Genomic DNA, 21,564 nt, shown 5'->3' on the forward strand with positions numbered 1-21,564 from the left:
ATAAGTTTTTATCAGCTCTCGACCCCAAAAAACGATTGTTTAGGACATACAAGTGGATACAGGCAGTTGAGACAGAGCGTCACGTGTCTCATTACTCTGAGAACTAATGTACGCCCGCTGGAGGAGACCGTAATCGGCAACACAGGATAGTTTATCTTACAGAAATATAATATATAAAACTGACATTTGGATATTTGACTCGTCAGTGACCAAATGTTTAATTTACTGCAGACGTAGTGTATTTTTAGTGCATACTGAGTGTCAGGATCCCACAATTTACCCATTCGTTCCAGCCTGTATCCACTTTTATGTCCTCAAACGCTCGTTTTTTGGGGTCGACAGCTTATGAAAACTTATTTCTGGGTTTCTTAGCTTGTTTGCTGTACACCTTGTCACATAGCAGCTTTTAGGCATTATTCTGTCTTTTGTTAGAAGAAAGAAATGACAAGGAGACAGCCTCTCGCATCAGTATTTCTGATACTGATGTGAAGATGATGCTGAGCTAGAAGTCTTCTAAGGACCCCTAAGTTTGTGCTAGGCTGCAGCCTTGTCTTTCCATTCACCAAAGATCCTCTGACTCCAACTGGTCCTCTCTCATCAAGACAACATCCGCAAAGATCAACTGGAGCCTATACAAATGGCATCAGAACAGTTTTATTCAAATTTGCAGAGACATGCAAGTATCAAACTTAGTCTCATTATTTGATACATTAAAGGTGATCTAAGTAACTTTTTTATCTTAACCGAACAGATTCGGAGTCATTGGAATGGTTATATGACTGTTTTCGGGTTGAATGGTGGTCTTCTCGCACCCCTCGAGCGCCTGTGAGACGAAAAACCACCCTTGCAACTTTGGGCCGGTGGGCCGTCGTCCGCAGCATCAGGAGGTATCGCGTGATATCAGGTCTCGCGATGTAACAAACTGCTTCACGGCACTGCACACATATACTATCTAAACATTTATATGCTAGCCTTCTGTGTATTATACATACCTCAGTGGACATGGCTCCGTGCGTTCGCCGGGTTCTTTGAAAACAAATGCACATGACCAGCGGGAGAAGATGGGACGAGCCAACGAGTTTTAACGACAGTGTTGTCAAATATCTATTCCGAAGCTGTAGGGGGAGCTCTATAGAGAAACCCGCGAGCCAAAAGCGAGAAAACAGCGAAGAACTCGGCAAAGCTGCATAATGCAGCTTTAAGTATCCCTACCATTTTTAAAGGAGGGTGTATTAGAACTAAAGACTGATGGTTTGCTCAAGACTGTTGAATCTGCTGAATTTTAAACAACGCTATAACCTCTCACTTTCCTGTATTCTGCTTCAGCTCTCTTTTCCTTGATAAATTGTGCGCATAGGTGTATGCTAGAGTAGTTTAAGTGTTTCCCCTGAAAAACAACCCCACACCATAATCCCCCCCTCCACCAAACTTTACACTTGGCACAATGCAGTCAGGCAAGTACCATTCTCCTGACATCCGCCAAACCCAGACTCTTTCATTGGATTGCCAGAGAGAAGCGTGAGTCATCACTCCAGAGCAGTGTTAATTTCGTTAACGAAAACTATGACGAAAAATGTTCGTTGACGACCTTTTTTCCCCTGACTAAGACAAGACGATGAGAGACGACACCCACGTCACTAAACGATAACTGTGACTATATCAACACATGCAAATCGTTGACGAAAAAAGACGAGACTGAAATGTGTTTAATTTTTTTTTAAACTTAACCAAAACCACTTGTTTGTGTCAAATAAAGGAGACGACAGCACATTGACTGTTTTTTACGAGCGTTCATGCTTACGGTTGCCAGATTTTAATAATTAAACCCCCGGTCAGAGCTTTTCTGTTAAAAGAACACGTTTTCTACCCGGCCTTTTCAATAGTATCTGGCAACCATGCGCGCGCGCTCTCTACACTGCTGAAGAAGCGCGGATGATCTGAAAACACAGTAAGCTGGAGTTTAGCGATCTTCATTTGAGATTTTCTACTTAAATTAAAGTGTTGTTCAGTCGGTCTGTGTTCTGCCACGAGCCGTTTGTGCTATCTGTGCTACTAAATCTGCGATCAAACTGCAGGCTGATATCCAGCAGTGTTTTTAATGTTGATCATATTATACGAGCAAGAATGCAATGTTTCCTGAATATCCACACGATTTTAAATGTGACATTGATTTTATACAACAGTTTAACAAACAGAAGGGTAACATTATGTACTACATTTAAAACAGTATTTTCAGTAGGCGTATTGCTCTATTTTGCAACGAAAGCCACAGCAGAACTTCAGCACACAGCGGTGATTCGTGAACGATTCTGTGGCTTAGAATGAATCGTGAGATTCAATGACCCGTTCATAAAAATAGCAGCTTGCTTTCTTACTGAATTAATGTATGAATGACTCCATGACTCACTCATAAAGACAGTGACTTACTACTGGCTTTAATTTAATATTTTAAAAGTATCACTTCGTTTTTACCACCATTGCATATTTATTGAACATTGTTTAATTAAAAAAAATATGTAAAAAATATTGTCCCTTAATGGAAAAAGTGTGACTGCAGTCTAAGTGGAAGAGAGGGGGTACGGCACTCTAAAAACCACTGAACTAAGGAAAAGAGGTATGTAGAATTGCACAAGTGCTACTGCTAAAGAGTGCAATGTCAATACAGCCTGTTACCTTAATTTATATTTCTCATAAGCTTAACTGAATTGGCCTAGAGATAAAAAATGTAGGACATTTTTTGTCTAAAGACTACATATAAATAGCTACCAAAATTAATGTCGGTAATTGCAGTTTGACTAAAAGTTGACAATAAATGCAATGACTTTTCGTCAACTAAAACTAGACTAAAACTATGAAAGAAAAAATGACTAAAATGTGACTAAGACCAATAAGTATTTTCGTCTCAAGATGAAAACTAAGACTAAATCAAAAATGGCTGCCAAAATTAACACTGCTCCAGAGAACATGTCTCTGCTGTAGAGTCCAGTGGCTCTGTGCTTTACATCACTGCATCTGACGCTCTGCATTGCACTTGGTGATGTAAGGCTTGTATGCAGCTGCTCTGCCATTGAAAACACATTCCGTGAAGCTCTATGCACTGTTCTTGAGCTAATCTGAAGGCCACACAAAGTTTGTAGGTCTGTAGCTATTGACTCTGCTGCAGAAAGTTGGCGACTTCTGTGCACTGTGCACCTCAGCATGTGCTGACCCCGCTCAGTGATTTTACGTGGCCTTCCACTCCATGGCTGAGTTGCTGTTGTTCCCAATTGACCTATGGCTAAGCCACGCCCCCTCCACTCACTCGGACAAACAGTCAACATTCGGTGACATGCGCTATGGCAGCTGTTACAGTAGGAGACATTTCACAGGAGGCAATTGATGATATTTGGAGACAGAAAGATTATATATCATCTCGAAGTCACCAAAAGGGCCTTAACTATGCATTGGAGGGTTATATTAATAATTTACTTAATAATTAATAATTTATAAAATACTTTTTCTCACTCGATCCCCATGTATGCGGACGAGTGTGACGTTTGAGTCATTTTATTAAACACAGGGAAAATGCACCATCTCTCGTCTGTCGTGCATCTTTTCCTCTGACACCTGATGTTGTTGTTTTTTCTCTCTGGGCCACATCTCAACTTTGCATTACAACTGCAGGGTAAGAAGTGTGATTTACTTTTAATTTATTAATGTATTATTATTACTTTCAATTTATTAATCTAACTTGACGTGACTTGTAAAATATGCTATGGTAATTGCTACTAGCTTATTTTTTTATCTAAACATAGCTTAAAGCTTCGTATTAGCATAGCTAGGTTTTTATTCTGCTAAAGCATCCTTGTTTAATTTATCCATGTTTCGTTGGTGTTGTGGTCTACTGCATAACTTAATCCAGAGCAGACACTTATCTCGGTTGAGATGTGGCTTGGGAAAGGGTAAAAATACACACCGTCGCCCAGCCTCTCGGGATACCTAGTGTCGGAGTTGCATGTAGCCCATGCACACCGTTTGACCATTTTAAACTTAAAATGACATGAAAAAACATAAAAAACGAATGAAAATTGACTAACTGCAATGCATTTCAATGGACGTGGAAGCAGAGAATGTCCGAGTGTATTGGGTTAGCTATGCGCACTGTGATTGGCTCATCGCGTTTGGGGGCGTGGCTTAGCCATAGGTAAATTCCTTCCACATTGTTATAATACAGTGAGGAAATTTCACGAATGGACTTACTGCACAGGTGGAAACTTATCACGGTACCACACTTGCAGTCATTAAGCTCATGTGTGTGTATATATATATATATATATATATATATATATATATATATATATATATATATATATATATATATATTAGGGCTGGGGGAATTAACGTGTTAATCTTTGCGATTAATTTGAGATGTTCAGCGATCAGGTTTCATTCTTGCGCAGCTTGTTTAGTAACTTCACGAGCGTGTCTTTTCCGCTCCGTGTGTGTGCAGCGCTCTCCGTTCCGTGTGTGTGTGTGCACAAAGTTCCGCTTCGTGTTTGCGCTGCGTGTTCTGCTCTGTCGTTAACGGCCCAAACGCTCCAATCATGTACCGATCACGCAGTGGAAAAGCAAAGTTCGCTCAAATAACATAACATTTCTCAGTAGTAGACTTCTGTTTGCTGAGCTGGTATAGCCATGCTGGGCAACAATGGTAAAATTACCTGCTCTGATGATCACATGGTCTGGTAATAATAGCTTTGTATGACTATACTTTATTTTGTGGGTATAGGAGACAATACAGTACTTTTTATAGATTTTTTTCTCTTCTGCCTGCCACAAATGCAGATACCTTTTTATTTACATGACAACGTCATTTTAAAGTTTGACAACGGCATTGTGTAAACAACAAAAACGTGAATTTGTGAAAACTGTGATGCATGCATATTAAGTATTGCGTAAATGTGCATGCGTATTACGTGGTCAGTCTAAAGTTGTGTAGTGTTTCTTTGCATGAAACTTTTCAAAAACACAAAGGGCATTTTTTTTACATTTTTTAGTAGGCCCCCAATTGATTTTCATCATTTTCATTTTAGGCTTGATGAAAGTGAAAGAGGAAATTCAAGATCTGAATGAAGTGGAGGAGAAACATCAGCATCAGAAAGCTCATGATGTCACCGCTGGAGAAAAATCATTGAGTTGCTCCAAAACTGAAAACAGTTGCTCACAAAGCAGCATTCAAATGACAGAAGTCAAAAGGCCTTTCACCTGTTCTCACTGTGCAACGAGTTTTACGCAGAAAAGACAACTGGATGAGCATGTGTTAATTCACACTTCAGAAAAACCTTTCATCTGCCCTCAGTGTGGAAAGTATTTCACTCGTAAAAGATACCTTGAGAGTCACATGTTAATTCATGCTGGCATAAAGCCTTTCACCTGCTCTCACTGTGGAAAGAGTTTTACACAGAAGAGACAACTTAAGGATCATTTGGTAATTCACACTGAAGACAAACCTTTCACCTGCTCTCAGTGTGGAAAAACTTTCACACGTAAAGCAAGCCTTAAGAACCACATGTTAATTCATGCTGGAATAAAGTCTTTTTCCTGCTCTCAGTGTGGAAGGAGTTTTACACAGAAAGGACAACTTAAGGACCATTTGGTAATTCACACTTCAGAAAAGCCTTTTGCCTGCTCTCAGTGTGGAAACTCTTTCACACGTAAAGGAGGACTGAAGAATCACATGTTAATTCATGCTGGAATAAAGCCTTTCACCTGCTCTCAGTGTGGAAAGAGTTTTACACAGAAAGGACAACTTAAGGATCATTTGGCAACTCACACTTCAGAAAAGCCTTTTACCTGTTCTCAGTGTGGAAAGACTTTCAGACGTAGAGAAAGCCTTGAAACTCACATGAGAATGCATGTCGGAAAAAAGCCTTTCACCTGCTCTCAGTGTGGCAAGAGTTTCACCAGTAAACAAGGATTTAATGGTCATGTGAGAAATCACACTGAAGAGATGTCTTATGCATGTCATCTGTGTGAGAAGAGATTTAAATGGAACACGAGTCTAAAAACTCATCTTCGCAATTCTCACTCTGCAGTAAGGCAACTTAAAGGTACAGTAAGCAACAGAAAAGCTGCTGAAAGTGGATCAGATCGAGCAGCACAACACACTTGTAGCCAATCAGCTATAGCGGGCATGTCCACTCATGATGGGGGACAAGAGGGAGAGTGAGAAAGAGGGAGATTTGAAGAAAGATTAGAACATTTGAAGATAGAGATGGCTGAGAGACATTACAAAAGAGAAAATGTCATAGAAAAATCACCGGAAAAAGAAGGGTTATGATCGTGCAAGATCTTAGGAGCCGCAATATTATTAGCAATAACATAAATTAATAGGCTAAATACAATACAACAACAACAACAAAAAAAAAGAAATAATCTGTGCTTATAAGGTTTTTCAGGTAGGTTTAACAGTTGTTCTTAGGTACAGAAATTGTAATCAAATGCAAATTAACACTGAATATAATCTTTACTGTACAAATTAACTGTAGCCTATAAGTTACAAAAACATTATTCAGTGAAGAGCAGGGAGTGAGTTCTTTGTATTTTGTAGTTTAACATTAGATTAACATTAAGAACACAAACAACGGCAGGAATATTAGCACATGCGTTCTTTCTCTACCGTTTACTCTAGCCATAACTGACTGTTTAATTAGATACTCACAAAGGTGGTCATTTTGAGATAAATTTGTGTGAACTTGTCCGTTTAAGCACAAGGAGACGTGAAATAAGTAATTTTATTATTTTCTCACTGGCCGCGAGCACAGAGCGGAGAGCGGCATGCTCTCGCAATGAGAACAGCCGATTCTCGTGAGTGCAGATTCAGCGGGTTCAGCGCCGAGACAGGAAGCACACTCACTGTGCCAGTCAGTGACATGCAGGGAGACCCTGCATGAAACACAGGCACTTTGTGAAAAAGGCTTTTATTTTGAAAGGATAGTCTGCTGGATGGTCGCAGGGATATAGCGAACAGCGTTGACGGCGTCGAGTTCAGGAAGCTGAGCAGGAGGCCGCTGGTTGCTGAACTGCTACTGCTGATCACTGTGTTCCGCTGCTGGGCTGTTCAACAGCGAGAGAGGCTTCTTGCCCGGAGAAGTCAGCGAAGAGATGCGTCCTTCGCTGAAGGAGATTAAATCTGATTCCTATGGCGGGATGGGCTGCTTATATAGTCAGCAGCCACGCCCAAGACGGGAAATGCCCTGATAGGTTTGCGCGTCCTCGTTGCTTCGCCATAGGTTCGTGCAGCTGCCGCAGCCCAGCCAATCAGCGCACTTAGACAGCCTGCACTGGGCTTGCTGTGCAGATACACTGCGTTTTAAAATAAAGGCGTCAATATTCTCGAGAAAAGGAGTTTTCCTATAGCATATAGCTACCCAATACAAGTGAACCGTTCTCAAAAGGGAACCTATTCTGGTAGACCCCCAAAACGAAATCAAGTCTTTGAAAACACTTCCCCCTTTGGTTAAATGACTTTACTCGCTCTCTTAGACAAGAGTGCCGTAAGGCAGATCGAAAGTGGAAAAGAGATAAACTTCAAATTTCATATGAATGTTTAACTGCATGCTTAATCAGTTACCAAAAATCAGTGAAAGAGGCAAAATCAAATTCCTCTCAAAACTCATCACAGAAAATGCAAATCGGCCGAGAATGCTGTTTAAGACAATTGATTCTGTGCTAAAACCCTTACCAGCCCCTATTCTACTTCAAAATGAGGTAAATATGCACAGGCTTGTGTGGTGTTTGAAACAGGCGCAATAGAAAGCTGAGGAAGAGACATTTTAAATAAAATAGGAAAAAGATCAGAGATAGCAGAATCAACAACTTCAGTTACAGATAACCCATATGACAGAATCTGATCCATGTGTCCATGAATATGTGTGAAGCCGCGTTTCCACCGAAATTACCCGGAAACAATTTGTCCCAGGAACTTTTTTCCCAGGAACTTTTTTTGCCCCAGACCGGTTGCTTTCTGCGTTTACACCGCGGTCTAAAGTACCGGGAAGGTGAACTGCGCGCAACTGCTCCTCCCAGTCTGCGACGGACAGTAATCAGTTTTGAGCGCCACATTTATAATAAGTATGGAGGAGATTCAAACTGTGCTGCAGTTATGTATTGGTTTACTAACGAGGTAATTAACAAAACAAAATAGACGAGCACTGATACTAAAGCGTGTTCAGAAAACTCGTATGCGTATAAAATTAGACAACGTATGTTATCAGTAATTGTGAGATGCCTGGGACGAACGCGCAAAAATTTCCTCTTTCGCAAATACGCTTAAAAAAAGCCTGAACCCCGTCTATCAATCATAAATAGTGACTAACCTCAAAGCGCTATTTCAATCCTGTTATAGTAAATTTATAACATGGTTTGGAGTGCCTTGCAATAGATGACAATGTGTAAACATAATTACTTAATAATAAAAGCTGTGGCAGAAAAGAGACAAGCACTGATAAAGCGTGTTCAGTAAGCTCGTAATGCTAACGTTAGATATACAATTTGTATGTTATCAGCTATTGCGGACATTGACGGTGACATGGCTGGGACGAACGCGCAGAAAGTTTCCTCTTCCACAAAATAAAGCCTGAAACTTGTCGCCAGTCCACCAGTTTTTTTTATTAAATTCCATATTTGCAGACAGACAACTCTTACTGCATGAAGCCACGACACGAACCACAATAGATTTTTTTAAAAGGGAGGTTAAAAATAAATAAAATGGTGCGTGGAGTCATCCAACCAAAATGCAGCGTGAACACAACCAATCAGCTTGTGCAGCGCACAAGTCCCACCCCTGAAAGTTCCTGAACTTTGAAAAAGTACTACCTCGTGAGCAGGGACTATCAGAGGGGGAATATTTACCCGGAACTTCATTTAGACCCTGGTTCCTGCGGTGTAAACACATCGAGTACCAGCCCAAAGTTCCTAGTTCCTGGGGAAAGTTCCTGCGGTGGAAACGCGGCTTGAGATAATGAACCCACTGCCGAAGGTTAAAAGAGTCAATGATGTTTAAAAACTCAGAGGTTAGCCGCTTAGAAGGGCAACATATATGCACATTTAAGTCACCTAAAATCAGGATGCATTCATATTAAGTGATCAAGTCACCTACAAATTCCGAGAACTCCACTATGAATTCTTTGATTAAATGTGGTGACCGATAGATCAGAACTAATACCACGGGTACTGTGCATGTGCATGCATATTGTGTGTTCAGTTTAAAGTTGTGTAGTGTTTCTTTGCATGAAATTTTTCAAAAACACAAAGGATTTTTTTTTTTTTTTTTTTAGTTTTTTTTTTAGTTTTTAGTTGGCCCTACATTGTCATGTTAATTATTTTATTTTCCAATTGTCCCAATTGATTTTCATCATTTTCATTTTAGGCTTGATGAAAGTGAAAGAGGAAATACAAGATGAAGTGGAGGAGAAACATCAGCATCAGAAAGCTCATGATGTCACCGCTGGAGAAAAATCATTGAGTTGCTTCAAACCTGAAAAAAGTTGCACACAAAGCAGCATTCAAATGACCGAAGTCAAAAGGCCTTTCACCTGCTCTCAGTGTGGAAACTCTTTCACACGTAAAACAAGCCTTAAGTATCACATGTTAATTCATGCGGGAATAAAACCTTTCACCTGTTATGTGTGTGAAACGAGTTTTACAAAGAAATCACACCTTGATGATCATTTGGTAACTCACACTTCAGAAAAGCCTTTCACCTGCTCTCAATGTGGAAACACTTTTGCACGTAAAGGAAACCTCAAGAGTCACATGAGAATTCATTCTGGAATAAAACCTTTCACCTGCTCTCAATGTGGAAACACTTTCACACGTAAAGAAAACCTCAAGAATCACATGAGAATTCATACTGGAATAAAGCCTTTTGTCTGCTCTCACTGTGGAAAGAGTTTTACATATAAAACACATCTTAATGTTCATTTGGCAACTCACACTTCAGAAAAGCCGTTCACCTGCTCTCAGTGTGGAAAGTCTTTCACACGTAGAGAAAGCCTTGAAACTCACATGAGAATTCATGCTGGAAAAAAGCCTTTCACCTGCTCCCAATGTGGAAAGAGTTTCACCTTTAAACAAGGATTTAATAGTCACATGAGAAATCACACTGAAGAGATGTCTTACGCATGCCATCTGTGTGAGAAGAGATTTAAATGGAACACGAGTCTAAAAACTCATCTTTGCCATTCTCACTCTGCAGTAAGGCAACTTAAAGGTACAGTAAGCAACAGAAAAGCTGCTGAAAGTGGATCAGCTTGAGCAGCACAACACACTTGTAGCTAGGGCTGTCGCGATAACCGCAATATCGCCGTACCGCGCTACTGACAAGCCAACCGCACAGACTGATCTCATGAAATGGCGTATGTATGACACGCCAATTCGTATTTCCATTTTTGGCGTGTTATCAACACGCATAATCGATTTTCAGCGTGTTTATCAACGCCGGTGACTTAACGTTACATTACTGTATATATAAATATATATGACCTACCCCAACCGTGTCCCTAAACCTACCCGTCACTGGGGTTAATACCATTTATGAGTGTTCTCCTACCATCCTAGGAAAAAAAATATTGCTCCCCAGATGTAGATATACATTTTGCTCCGTTTCGCTCGGACATTTAACGGCGTAGACATACACGCGGAATCACTCTGACGTTTAACGGCGTAGACATACACGCAGAAGATGACGGTTCGTTTCGGCGTGGACATACACGCGGATAGCTCAAAATGCGTATAAATAACACGCCACTTGACTTGAAAGTGGCGTGTATGTTTACGCAAAGTCATGATGTCATGTTGAACCGCAGAGGAATTCAAGTAACCAAGTAATTCAAGTAATATTCGCGTGTTTTATTTATTCATAAGGCTATACCCTTCTTGTTTTGAACTTTGTGCATGTGTATTGAATGTTTGAATGTTAAATAAGTTAATAATGATAATAAGACGCGGTGATCATGGTTTTATCATGGTGATTTGTACAGGGGCTTCGTGGATTTGCACTTAAGCCTAAACAGACAGTGAATGAGAGCGCTCGACTGAGCGCGTGCGATTACCTGCGCCTGTCTTTGAGGTCAAGTCATATTCGTGAAAAGGTTGCCGTGTCCGAGGAAATTTAAATATTTGTCCTATCCTTTTAACGTTTAAAATAAAGGGTATTTACCATGAATGGCATCAGCGACAGCGCTGGTCAGCATCCACAGCGCGAGGAACTCGCAGTCGCGGGAAACAAAACTCAGTGAGTCATGCATTGAATCAATGCCATTTGTCTCTATTAAGAGAAGCTTCGCGTTACTCATGCGACGGCATTGCTGGTCAGCTGAGCCTTGAAAAGTGGAGCTCAAAGTTAAAAATAATTAACCTTGTTTCATTACTATCTTTTAATGAATCAATCAGCGTTTTTGAACGTGTTGTCGAGTGAACGGTTATAATGACTCACTCAAAGACAGTCCGTTGCCGTAACAACTGCGCGCTGAGTGACAGGCTTTCAATACGGAGAGACACTGTTTAGTTTCAGTTTATTGGTTACTGAAAATGTACTCGTTTTTGTGCATGCTGACCACATCGTGACACTTATTTATATAGCAACAAATAAATATAAATAAATCAAAATAAATTAATAAATGCGGTAATACCGCATATTGCGCTATTGAGCCACTCAAAATTACCGCAAGGGAAAATCCTTCACCGCGACAGCCCTACTTGTAGCCAATCAGCTGTAGGGGGCGTGTCCACTCATGATGGGGGACGAGAGGGAGAGGGAGAAAGAGGGAGATTTGAAGAAAGACTAGAACATTTAAAGATAGAGATGGCTGAGAGATATTACAAAAGATAAAATTTCATAGATAAATCACTGGAAAAAGAAGGGTTATGATCATGCAAGAGCTTAGGAGCCACATTATTATTAGAAAAGCTTTCCAGCACTGAGAGACCGAAGCTGGAAGGCCTGAAAATGGACGCTGTTATTGCGTTGTTTCTACTCCACATGTGAGTAGCATTGGTTTAGTTATTTTTCACAGAACCAAGATATGCTTTTGTTGTAATGTTAACTCTAGAAACAGGACAGTTTTGAGTTTCATTGTTTGTCTGGATCTGCTGTGCTGTTGCTGGCGACTAACAAACTCTTGCTTGTAGATACTCTCGTGAGCTGAATGTTAAACTTTTGTTCTTAGTTGTCATTTGTTCATCTTCACTTTATTTTTCGCAAAGCATTATTTTGCTTAGTTTCAGTTACAATAAAGAGTAACTTGCATTTGATGATTCAATCGTGCTCTTTCCACAAGTTTTCTTCCAGCTATATGCTCCATTTTTCAAAATTTAGAAATTATTTCCTTTAATAGCTGGTCGCTGAACTGCTGCTGCAGATCACTGCGTTCTGCTGCAATGGCGAGAGAGGCTTCTTGTCTGGAGAAGTCGGCGAAGAGATGCGTCCTTCGCTGAAGGAGATTAAATCTGATTCCTATGGCGGAATGGGCTGCTTATATAGTCAGAAGCCACGCCCAAGACGGGAAGTGCCCTGATAGGTTTGCGCCTCCTCGCTGCTTCGCCATAGGTTCGTGCAGTTGCCGCAGCCCAGCAAATCAGCGCACTTAGACAGCCTGCACTGGGCTTGCTGTGCAGATACACTGCGTTTAAAATAAAGGCTTCAATATTCTCGAGTTTTCCCATAGCGTATAGCTACCCAATACAAGTGAACCGTTCTCGAAAGGGAACCTATTCTGGTAGACCCCCAAAACGAAATCAAGTCTTTGAAAACACGTAATTTTGTATTTTTTCCTGATTTTGATAAAACACAACATGAGTGACTTATAGACCATGTTTTGGTCTGTACAGTATATAAAGCATAATTTGTTCACTATGCAGTGGAGCACATGCTAAAATGACACATTTAAACTGAAGGCTAAAGATATTAACAGAATAAAGTACCTGAAAACCATACTTGAATAAAAGTAGACATACCTTACAGCAAAAATGACTCCATTACAAGTTATATGCCACCAATTGTAATAACACTTCAGTAAAAATCTTAATGTAGGCCTATCTGATTTTAACAGTACTTAAAGGGATACTTCAGGATTTAGCATTAAGCTTTGTATTAGTAGAAAACCTGTAGTATTTTTGAATTACCATGCTTTCCACCCTCATATCCCCCTGAGACAAGAGATTTATGTATTTTTTGTCTGGAAAAAATCATCCGATGACGCAAAAATCGTCATTTTGCGTCATCGGAGGATTTTCTGGCCAGAGGCTAAAGACTACAGCCAGTAGATGGCGTTGTTCCGCATGTTTTCAACCCGCCCATAGAGGGTGGGATCTCACTCGCAGAATGTACACAGTGTCAGCCGTCTTTCTTTGGAAGCTAAGCTAGCAGGCTCTTGTTCTGTGGTCTGTGGAGAAAGCTGAATAGTAGGAGAAAGCTGAGTAAGTAGGGGTTACCATCTTCCTTTTCCCGGACTTGTCCGGCGGGCGAGATCGTTCAAAATGTCCGGGATTCAGCTTTTGTGTTCTGCGGTCGCCATTCATTGTTTACATGCACACCTTTTGTTTCAATCTAACTGAATTCATTCCGATTGGTGAATCTGAATGTAGTGTTTACATGAACGCTAAACAAGTGATCGGTTGATGTGCGTTTTACCCTTGCTAAGAAAATTGCCGCTCCTCCGTGAGAGATGGGAGACCCGGTGCGTCTCAGTAATGACGCCACCGGCCTCGCGCCGTTCTCCCGCGGCCGTCAGCCTCGTCCTGCTCGCCACAGTAAACATGATGAATGGCGACTGTAGAACGCAAAAGCCAAATCCTGGACATTTTGGGCGATCTCTAGAGATTCCTGGCAAATCCCTGGCAAACTCATCACATAGGCTAAGTTAGCCTTGTTGTTTTCAACTGCGCACTCTTACCGGTAGGCGTGGCCTCCTAAGGCAGCGAAGCAAGTGCATTCTGGGAGTTGTTGTCTTTCATCCACATAAGCCAAAAATACATTTTCTGGCTTTTCTCAGTCTAGAAAGCTCCAAATTCAAAAATGTCTTCACATTTCTTCTACTTAAATGACCTATTTTAAATACACATTCATCTTCCCAGAGGTGAAGTATCCCTTTAAGTGTTTTACTCGTACTGAATGAAGGATCAAAGATGTACTATTAGTCCTCAACACCTAAAGAGACATGCCAGTGAAAAACAAGTAACAGAAGATTTGTGAGGAAAGCATTCACGTTTATTTTCTAAAATCAAAATAAAATGGAACAACTCATTATTGCAATACATCAAGGTTGAATCAACAACCTCTTAAATGTCTACAAACATTCAAGCCTCAGTTAAATGCTCAAAAGGGCATAAGGAAAATAAATACGTTTTTAGACATGACTTGAACTCAGACAGAGAGGAAGTCGATCTAATATAAATTGGGAGCTTGTTCCACAGTGTGGGGCCAGCCACTTCAGAAGCTCGGTTTTCCCTTGATTTTAGCCAGGTTCTAGGTATCTGAAGGAGAAGTTTTGTTTCAGATCTAAGACTTCTAGTGAGAGAATATGAATGGAGTAAGTCAGACAGATAAGAAGGTGCTAAATCATTTAAATATTTATACATAAGTATTAAAATTTTATATTAAATTCTGGAATTTATCGGTAGCCAATGAAAGGAATTCCCTTCAGGAATCTCGCCGCAGTGTTTTGAACAACCTGTAAGCATGCCGTTTGGGACTTTGGTACACCAAAATAAAGGGAGTTGCAATAGTCCAGGCGTGAGGTAATAAGAGCATGGATCGCAGTCTCCAACGAGCACTTGAGAAGATACGATTTGATTTTCGCTAGAGAATGTAGTCCCGAGCTAGGAAGTAGGAACGCGCACGATATTAGTTTGTCCACGAGAGATATCATGGCTTTTGAGCGAGCGAAGCATAATAAGTGCTCAATAATTGTATGTACAAATGAACACCGAAGGGTCAATACAGAGCTGGGCTTGCTGAACGTCTGAAACTAAAGTCTGGATCAGTACCAACTCTCTTTGGCTCAGCTAAACACCTCGGACAAGTCAGTCAACTAACGTTAGCAGCTAATGATGTTAAGTGTGTTGCTTTACTGTTTATGGTTACCTAGCTTGTTACACGTAGAATGTGGCTGTAACATTAGCTATGCAGTTACTTGCGCTAATGTAAAGGTAGACAGCATCAAGTATGTGTGTGAATACACACACTGTAACGTGAGTGTTGTACACTTCTTTGTTATTTGGATAACCGTTTTCCTGTTGGTTATATCGCGCGCGATATCCGCATTTCAAGAACGCAGAGTTTGATGTAATTGTAATAAGATAAGTTACAGACGTTACAGATCTCTAATGAAAAGGCAACAGTAGGTTAGCGTTAGCTACATGATAATAACTGTAAACCATCCGAATAAAGTACCGTATCCAGACATAATATTTTAAACTAACCATTCGGAGACTTCCTGCTGGAGCCGCTGAGTTGCATTTTCTTCATATGTTGTTTCTCCATCTGGATCAGATTCTGGGTCAAACTGAAATGTTTGAAGTAGAACGACTGCGTGTCTTCGTGCCATTGCAATATATCCAATGTAAACATGCATGGTACCATTGCCGCAAGATGGTCAAGGCCACACCCACCATCCACCTTGCACTGCCTTTCTCCTCCTCATTAGCATTTAAACACCGAAACGGCCCGTCTGAAGGAAGCTCATTCTGGGACTGGCTTGTTGTGGCTATAATTCTGCACCGAGGCTGAATTTTTGGAAAGAGATTTCAGATACAGTACTAGGGACCACTAAGGCCTATATTAAAGCCTACAAAAAGTAGCATGTCATGGGACCTTTAAGTTTAAACATTTCTTCCTTTACAGAATGTAGAGAGACAGGATTGAAAGAGGTCCATAGAGAACTTATCTCTGTTGGTATTTCCTGATCGGAGACTTGAAATTGGACTCTCAAATTAGAAAATGTATTGCCAAAGTAGCTTGCAAAATCCTCACAGAGTGCCAAAGTCGGGCAGCGAAGAGAGTTTATAGGGGGATTTAAAACGGAGTTAATGACAGAAAAAAAGTGCTTTTGGGGTGTGGGGATGTTTCTTAATCAGTTTAGAAAAATAGGAAGCCTTAGCTTTCTTAACCACATTCTGATATAACAATAGGCAGTCCTTTAAGATCTCATACGGGACATGTAATTGTCTTTTTTACCACTTTCTTTCTGCTTTCCTGCACGACTGTCTCAAGGAGTGTATACTATGATCGACCCATGGCTCCGATTTCCATGTAGATTTTGACTTAAAAGACTTGTAGGGAGCAGTAAGACTTAAAATATCTTCCCAAACAGTATTTAAAAGGGAACAATAATGCTCCACATCAAGGTCAAGTAGTGGGAATTCTAAAAATAGAAGAAGATTAACCTCATTATAGAACTTAATAAAATCTACTTCAAAATGAGGTAAATATGCACAGGCTTGTGTGGTGTTTGAAACAGGCGCAATAGAAAGCTGAGGAAGAGACATTTTAAATAAAATAGGAAAATGATCAGAGATAGCAGAATCAACAACTTCAACTTCAGTTACAGATAACCCATATGACAGAATCTGATCCATGTGTCCATTATGTGTGAGATAATGAACCCACTGCCGAAGGTTAAAAGAGTCAATGATGTTTAAAAACTCAGAGGTTAGCCGCTTAGAAGGGCAACATATATGCACATTTAAGTCACCTAAAATCAGGATGCATTCATATTAAGTGATCAAGTCACCTACAAATTCCGAGAACTCCACTATGAAGTCTTTGATTAAATGTGGTGGCCGATAGATCAGAACTAATACCACGGGTACTATGTATGTGCATGCATATTGTGTGTTCAGTTTAAAGTTGTGTAGTGTTTCTTTGCATCAAACTTTTCAAAAACACAAAGGATTTTTGCTTTTTTTTTCTTTTTTCTCAGTTTTTAGTTGGCCCTACATTGTCATGTTAATTATTTTATTTTCCAATTGTCCCAATTGATTTTCATCATTTTCATTTTAGGCTTGATGAAAGTGAAAGAGGAAATTCAAGATCTGAATGAGGTGGAGGAGAAGCATCAGCATCAGAAAGCTCATGATGTCACGGCTGGAGAAAAATTATTGAGTTGCTTCAAACCTGAAAAAAGTTTCACACAAAGCAGCATTCAAATGACCGAAGTCGAAAGGCCTTTCACCTGCTCTCAGTGTGGAAACTCTTTCACACGTAAAACAAGCCTTAAGTATCACATGTTAATTCATGCAGGAATAAAACCTTTCACCTGTTATGTGTGTGAAACGAGTTTTACAAAGAAATCACACCTTGATGATCATTTGGTAACTCACACTTCAGAAAAGCCTTTCACCTGCTCTCAATGTGGAAACACTTTTGCACGTAAAGGAAACCTCAAGAGTCACATGAAAATTCATTCTGGAATAAAGCCTTTCACCTGCTCTCAATGTGGAAACACTTTCACACGTAAAGAAAACCTCAAGAATCACATGAGAATTCATACTGGACTAAAGCCTTTTGTCTGCTCTCAATGTGGAAAGAGTTTTAGATATAAAACACACCTTAATGTTCATTTGGCAACTCACACACTGTAAAAATGAATACACTATCTAATCAATAAAATTGTGGCAATTTGAATCTGAATCTCAACAATGGTGACAATTATAAAGCATGTTGCAGTGCATTCTGGGTGCCACCAATCAAAACTCATTCATGGCTCCCATCATACATTGCTGCATGAATAAATAATGATCTTATGATCAGAGGTGATCTGTTTGTCACCATTGCTGAGATTCATACGCAAATTATTGATGTCTGTGTGTGCCTACATAAAAATAAAAATTGAAGTTTTTTTTTTAGTTGATTTGATCATGGATTTCATTGAAAAGGCTAAAAATATTATGCTGTACAAGGACAGTGCTGCTATAATTAATAAAGGAAACCTAACTCAGATTTTGGGCTCTATATGAGATCAGTGATTCAGGTTAAATGATTGTGAAATAATGATTATGTTAAAACACAACCAACACCATCAGATCACCTTTTTTCTTTGTTGATCTGGCTGTTTTAACTCATGTACAGCAGCCAAACAAAATCTTAAGTAAATTATTTCAGGGGTCAAGAGACCAACTAAAACAAACACTGATCACCATAATGGTGACACACAATTACGGTTTTCTCCTTCAGTGATTCTTGTTAACATCAGGTGTCTTCAATGTTGGCAATAAAAAAAAATGGTTTAATTTTTTTTTACATTTTACTCATTTTAAATGGTTATCTTTTAAGGAATTAATTTGATTAATTATTACTCAATTCTAATTTGTTAAATTTAATTAATAATATTGCATGTAATCTGTTGCCACAATTTTATTGATTAGATATAGCGTATTCATTTTTACAGTGCACTTCAGAAAAGCCTTTCACCTGTTCTCAGTGTGGAAAGTCTTTCAGACGTAGAGAAAGCCTTGAAACTCACATGCGAATTCATGCTGGAAAAAAGCCTTTCACCTGCTCCCAATGTGGAAAGAGTTTCACCTTTAAACAAGGATTTAATGGTCACATGAGAAATCACACTGAAGAGATGTCTTATGCATGTCATCTGTGTGAGAAGAGATTTAAATGGAACACGAGTCTAAAACTCATCTTCGCCATTCTCACTCTGCAGTAAGGCAACTTAAAGGTACAGTAAGCAACAGAAAAGCTGCTGAAAGTGTTTCGGATCGAGTAGCACAACACACTTGTAGCCAATCAGCTATAGGGGGTGTGTCCACTCATGATGGGGGATGAGAGGGTGAGTGAGAAAGAGGGAGATTTGAAGAAAGACTAGAACATTTAAAGATAGAGATGGCTGAGAGACATTACAAAAGATAAAATTTCATAGATAAATCACTGGAAAAAGAAGGGTTATGATCATGCAAGAGCTTTAGGAGCCTCATTATTATTAGAAAAGCTTTCCAGCACTGAGAGACCGTAGCTGGAAGGCCTGAAAATGGCCGCTGTTATTGCGTTGTTTCTACTCCACATGTGAGTAGCATTGGTTTAGTTATTTTTCACAGAACCAAGATATGCTTTTTGTTGTAATGTTAACTCTAGGAACAGGACAGTTTTGAGTTTCATTGTTTGTCTGGATCTGCTGTGCTGTTGCTGGCGACTAACAAACTCTTGCTTGTAGATACTCTTGTGAGCTGAATGTTAAACTTTTGTTCTTAGTTGTCGTTTGTTCATCTTCACTTTATTTTTCCTTCACTTTTTTTTATTTTTTTTTTGGCTTCACTGTAAAAAAAATCCCGTAGTTTTTACGGAAAAAAACTGGCAGCTGGGGTTACCAGAACAATTCCGTAAAATATACAACAAAACAGTAATTGCTTTTACCGAATAACATGTACATTTTACAGTTTAAACCAGCATATAACACACTGGAGTTCTGTTATATTTACTGGTTTAAACTGTAAAATGTACGTGCTATTCTGAACAACATGTCAATTTTACAGTATAATCCAGTAAATATAACAGTAAATTTCAGTAATATGATATAAAGTTAATTTACCGTCCTATTGAAGTATTAATATCTGTTTTGTACACTGATAACCACCAATCACAGCAGTGATGAGAGTCACATGATCAATCAAAGCTCAACACAAGCAGTTCTTCCACAAGAAAGTTAATACTAATATATATAGAAGCTGCACAGTGTCATTCACACAAACATTAAACACCATCATGGTAACACATGAAATTTTAAAAATGCAATAAACATTAATTTAACAACATTAAATGTAACATAAACCCCTAATGTACATAACTGATTAGAAAAAACGAAGAAAACTATGAAGAAACAAACATAGTTATTTCAACAAAAATACATCAAATGTGAAGTGTCACAGGGAATTGTGGGAATGTCAATTTACGGTTTTTCACTGTAAATTATACAATGAGTTGTTTTTTCACTTTCAAAAACTGTAAATTTAACGGTATGTTACAGTAAAATTACATTAAATGTACCGTTAGATCTATCACAGTTATTTACCGTATATAGTACGGAAACTTTCTGTTAACCAATTAACAGTTTTTCACTGTAGCATTTTTACAGTCTTTTACCGTTAAAAATACGATCATTTTTTACAGTGTTGCCTAAAGTATTTGAGGAAATGTACTTACTTTGGCTACTTTGACTATCAAAGATGTTAGCTACTTTTAATCTCTACTTGACTGCATTTTTAAATATGTTCCATTTTATTTTTATTTTAGAAAATAAACTTGATTTCTCTCCTCACAAATCTTTTGTTACTTGTTTTTCACTGGCATGTATCTTAGGTGTTAAGGACTATAGTACATCTTTGATCCTTCATTCAGTACGAGTAAAACACTTAAGTACTATTAAAATCAGATTCTCTAAGATTTTTACTGAAGTGTAATTACAACTGGTGACATATAACTTGTAATGGAGTTATTTTGCTGTAAGGTATGTCTAGTTTTATTCAAGTACGGTTTTCAGGTACTTACTTTATTCTGTTAATATTTATTCTTTAGCCTTCAGGTAAATGTGTTATTTTAGCATGTGCTCCACTGCATAGTGAATAAATTATGCTTTATATACTCAACAAACCAAAACATTATTAATCTGTTGGTCTATAAGTCACTCATGTGCTGTTTTATCACATTCAGTAAAAAATACAAAATGAGTGTTAAAGGGGAAGTCTTTTCAAAGACTTGATTTTGTTTTAGGGGTCTACCAGAATAGGTTTTTGAATGTCCAAAAACACATATTTGTCATATTTGCACCACCTCTATTCCCAGTTTATCAGTAAAACGTTTCCCAAAGCCAACTATGGCGCCAAAGGCATCATGCAAGGGAAAAAGAATGAGAAAAAAAAAACTGCTTTGAATATGCTTATGAACCTTCTGAACTTTATGTAAATATACTAACAACAGTGTCAGTTTATTAAATGATTTTAATTGAAAAAAAATCATTAATTCACAAACAAGTTTTTGTTTGTTTGTACTTGCATCAGATTTGACATTATTATTGTTTAATGAATAAGTGTAATGTAATATGTGTCATGAATCATTGATTTTTTTATATGCAAAGTAATGTGGGATTTTTACAATATTTGACTTTGTTGCAGCACCCCTGTTCCCAGTCTGTCAGTCACACGTTTTCCAAAGTCAACTGGTCGCAAGTTCCAATAGAGTTCAATGGAACTTGTGACCATAGTAGGCTAACGTAGGGCTGGGCGATTTAAATCGCGATATTGTTATGCGCATCTCGTCAGTAAAGCCGGTTCCTTGATTAGTAGTAAATCACCATCACCTGCTTTCAGATGGAGCGGCATTTAGGGCTGAGGAGATAATTAAGTGATTAATTTAGTGATGATTGAGCATTATTGAAGACACCTGATGTTAACAAGCAGAATCACTGAAGAAGAAAATCACAAATTGTAAGTTACCATTAAGGTGATGGGTGTTTGCTTTAGTTGTGCTCTAGACCATTATATGTTTACTTTAATATTTACTGTTGTTTGTCTGCTGTTATTGAT

At 38.9% G+C, this 21,564-nt stretch overlaps 1 protein-coding gene across 5 annotated transcripts in view; it reads left to right on the forward strand.

Annotated features, from left to right (window-relative positions):
• LOC311087980 (uncharacterized protein) overlaps nt 1-20,345 on the forward strand; it is a 35,097-nt gene extending 14,752 nt beyond the window's left edge. For 3 of the 5 annotated variants that reach the window (XM_084121562.1, XM_084121563.1, XM_084121561.1), the window contains 3 exons: nt 5,073-6,089; nt 9,410-10,252; nt 17,042-20,345. In XM_084121562.1, the coding sequence (XP_083977688.1) occupies nt 5,073-6,089; nt 9,410-10,252; nt 17,042-17,622 (2,441 nt within the window). In that variant the 3' untranslated portion in view covers nt 17,623-20,345. Of the gene's footprint in view, nt 1-5,072; nt 6,090-9,409; nt 12,290-17,041 lie in introns of those variants that run through there. The other 2 variants (XM_084121564.1, XM_084121565.1) reach the window with 2 other exon arrangements.
• Nucleotides 20,346-21,564: the final 1,219 nt, after the last annotated feature.

Source organism: Abramis brama, assembly GCF_963993115.1.
Source record: "Abramis brama genome assembly, chromosome: 1".
Classification (NCBI taxonomy): Eukaryota; Metazoa; Chordata; class Actinopteri; order Cypriniformes; family Leuciscidae; genus Abramis; species Abramis brama.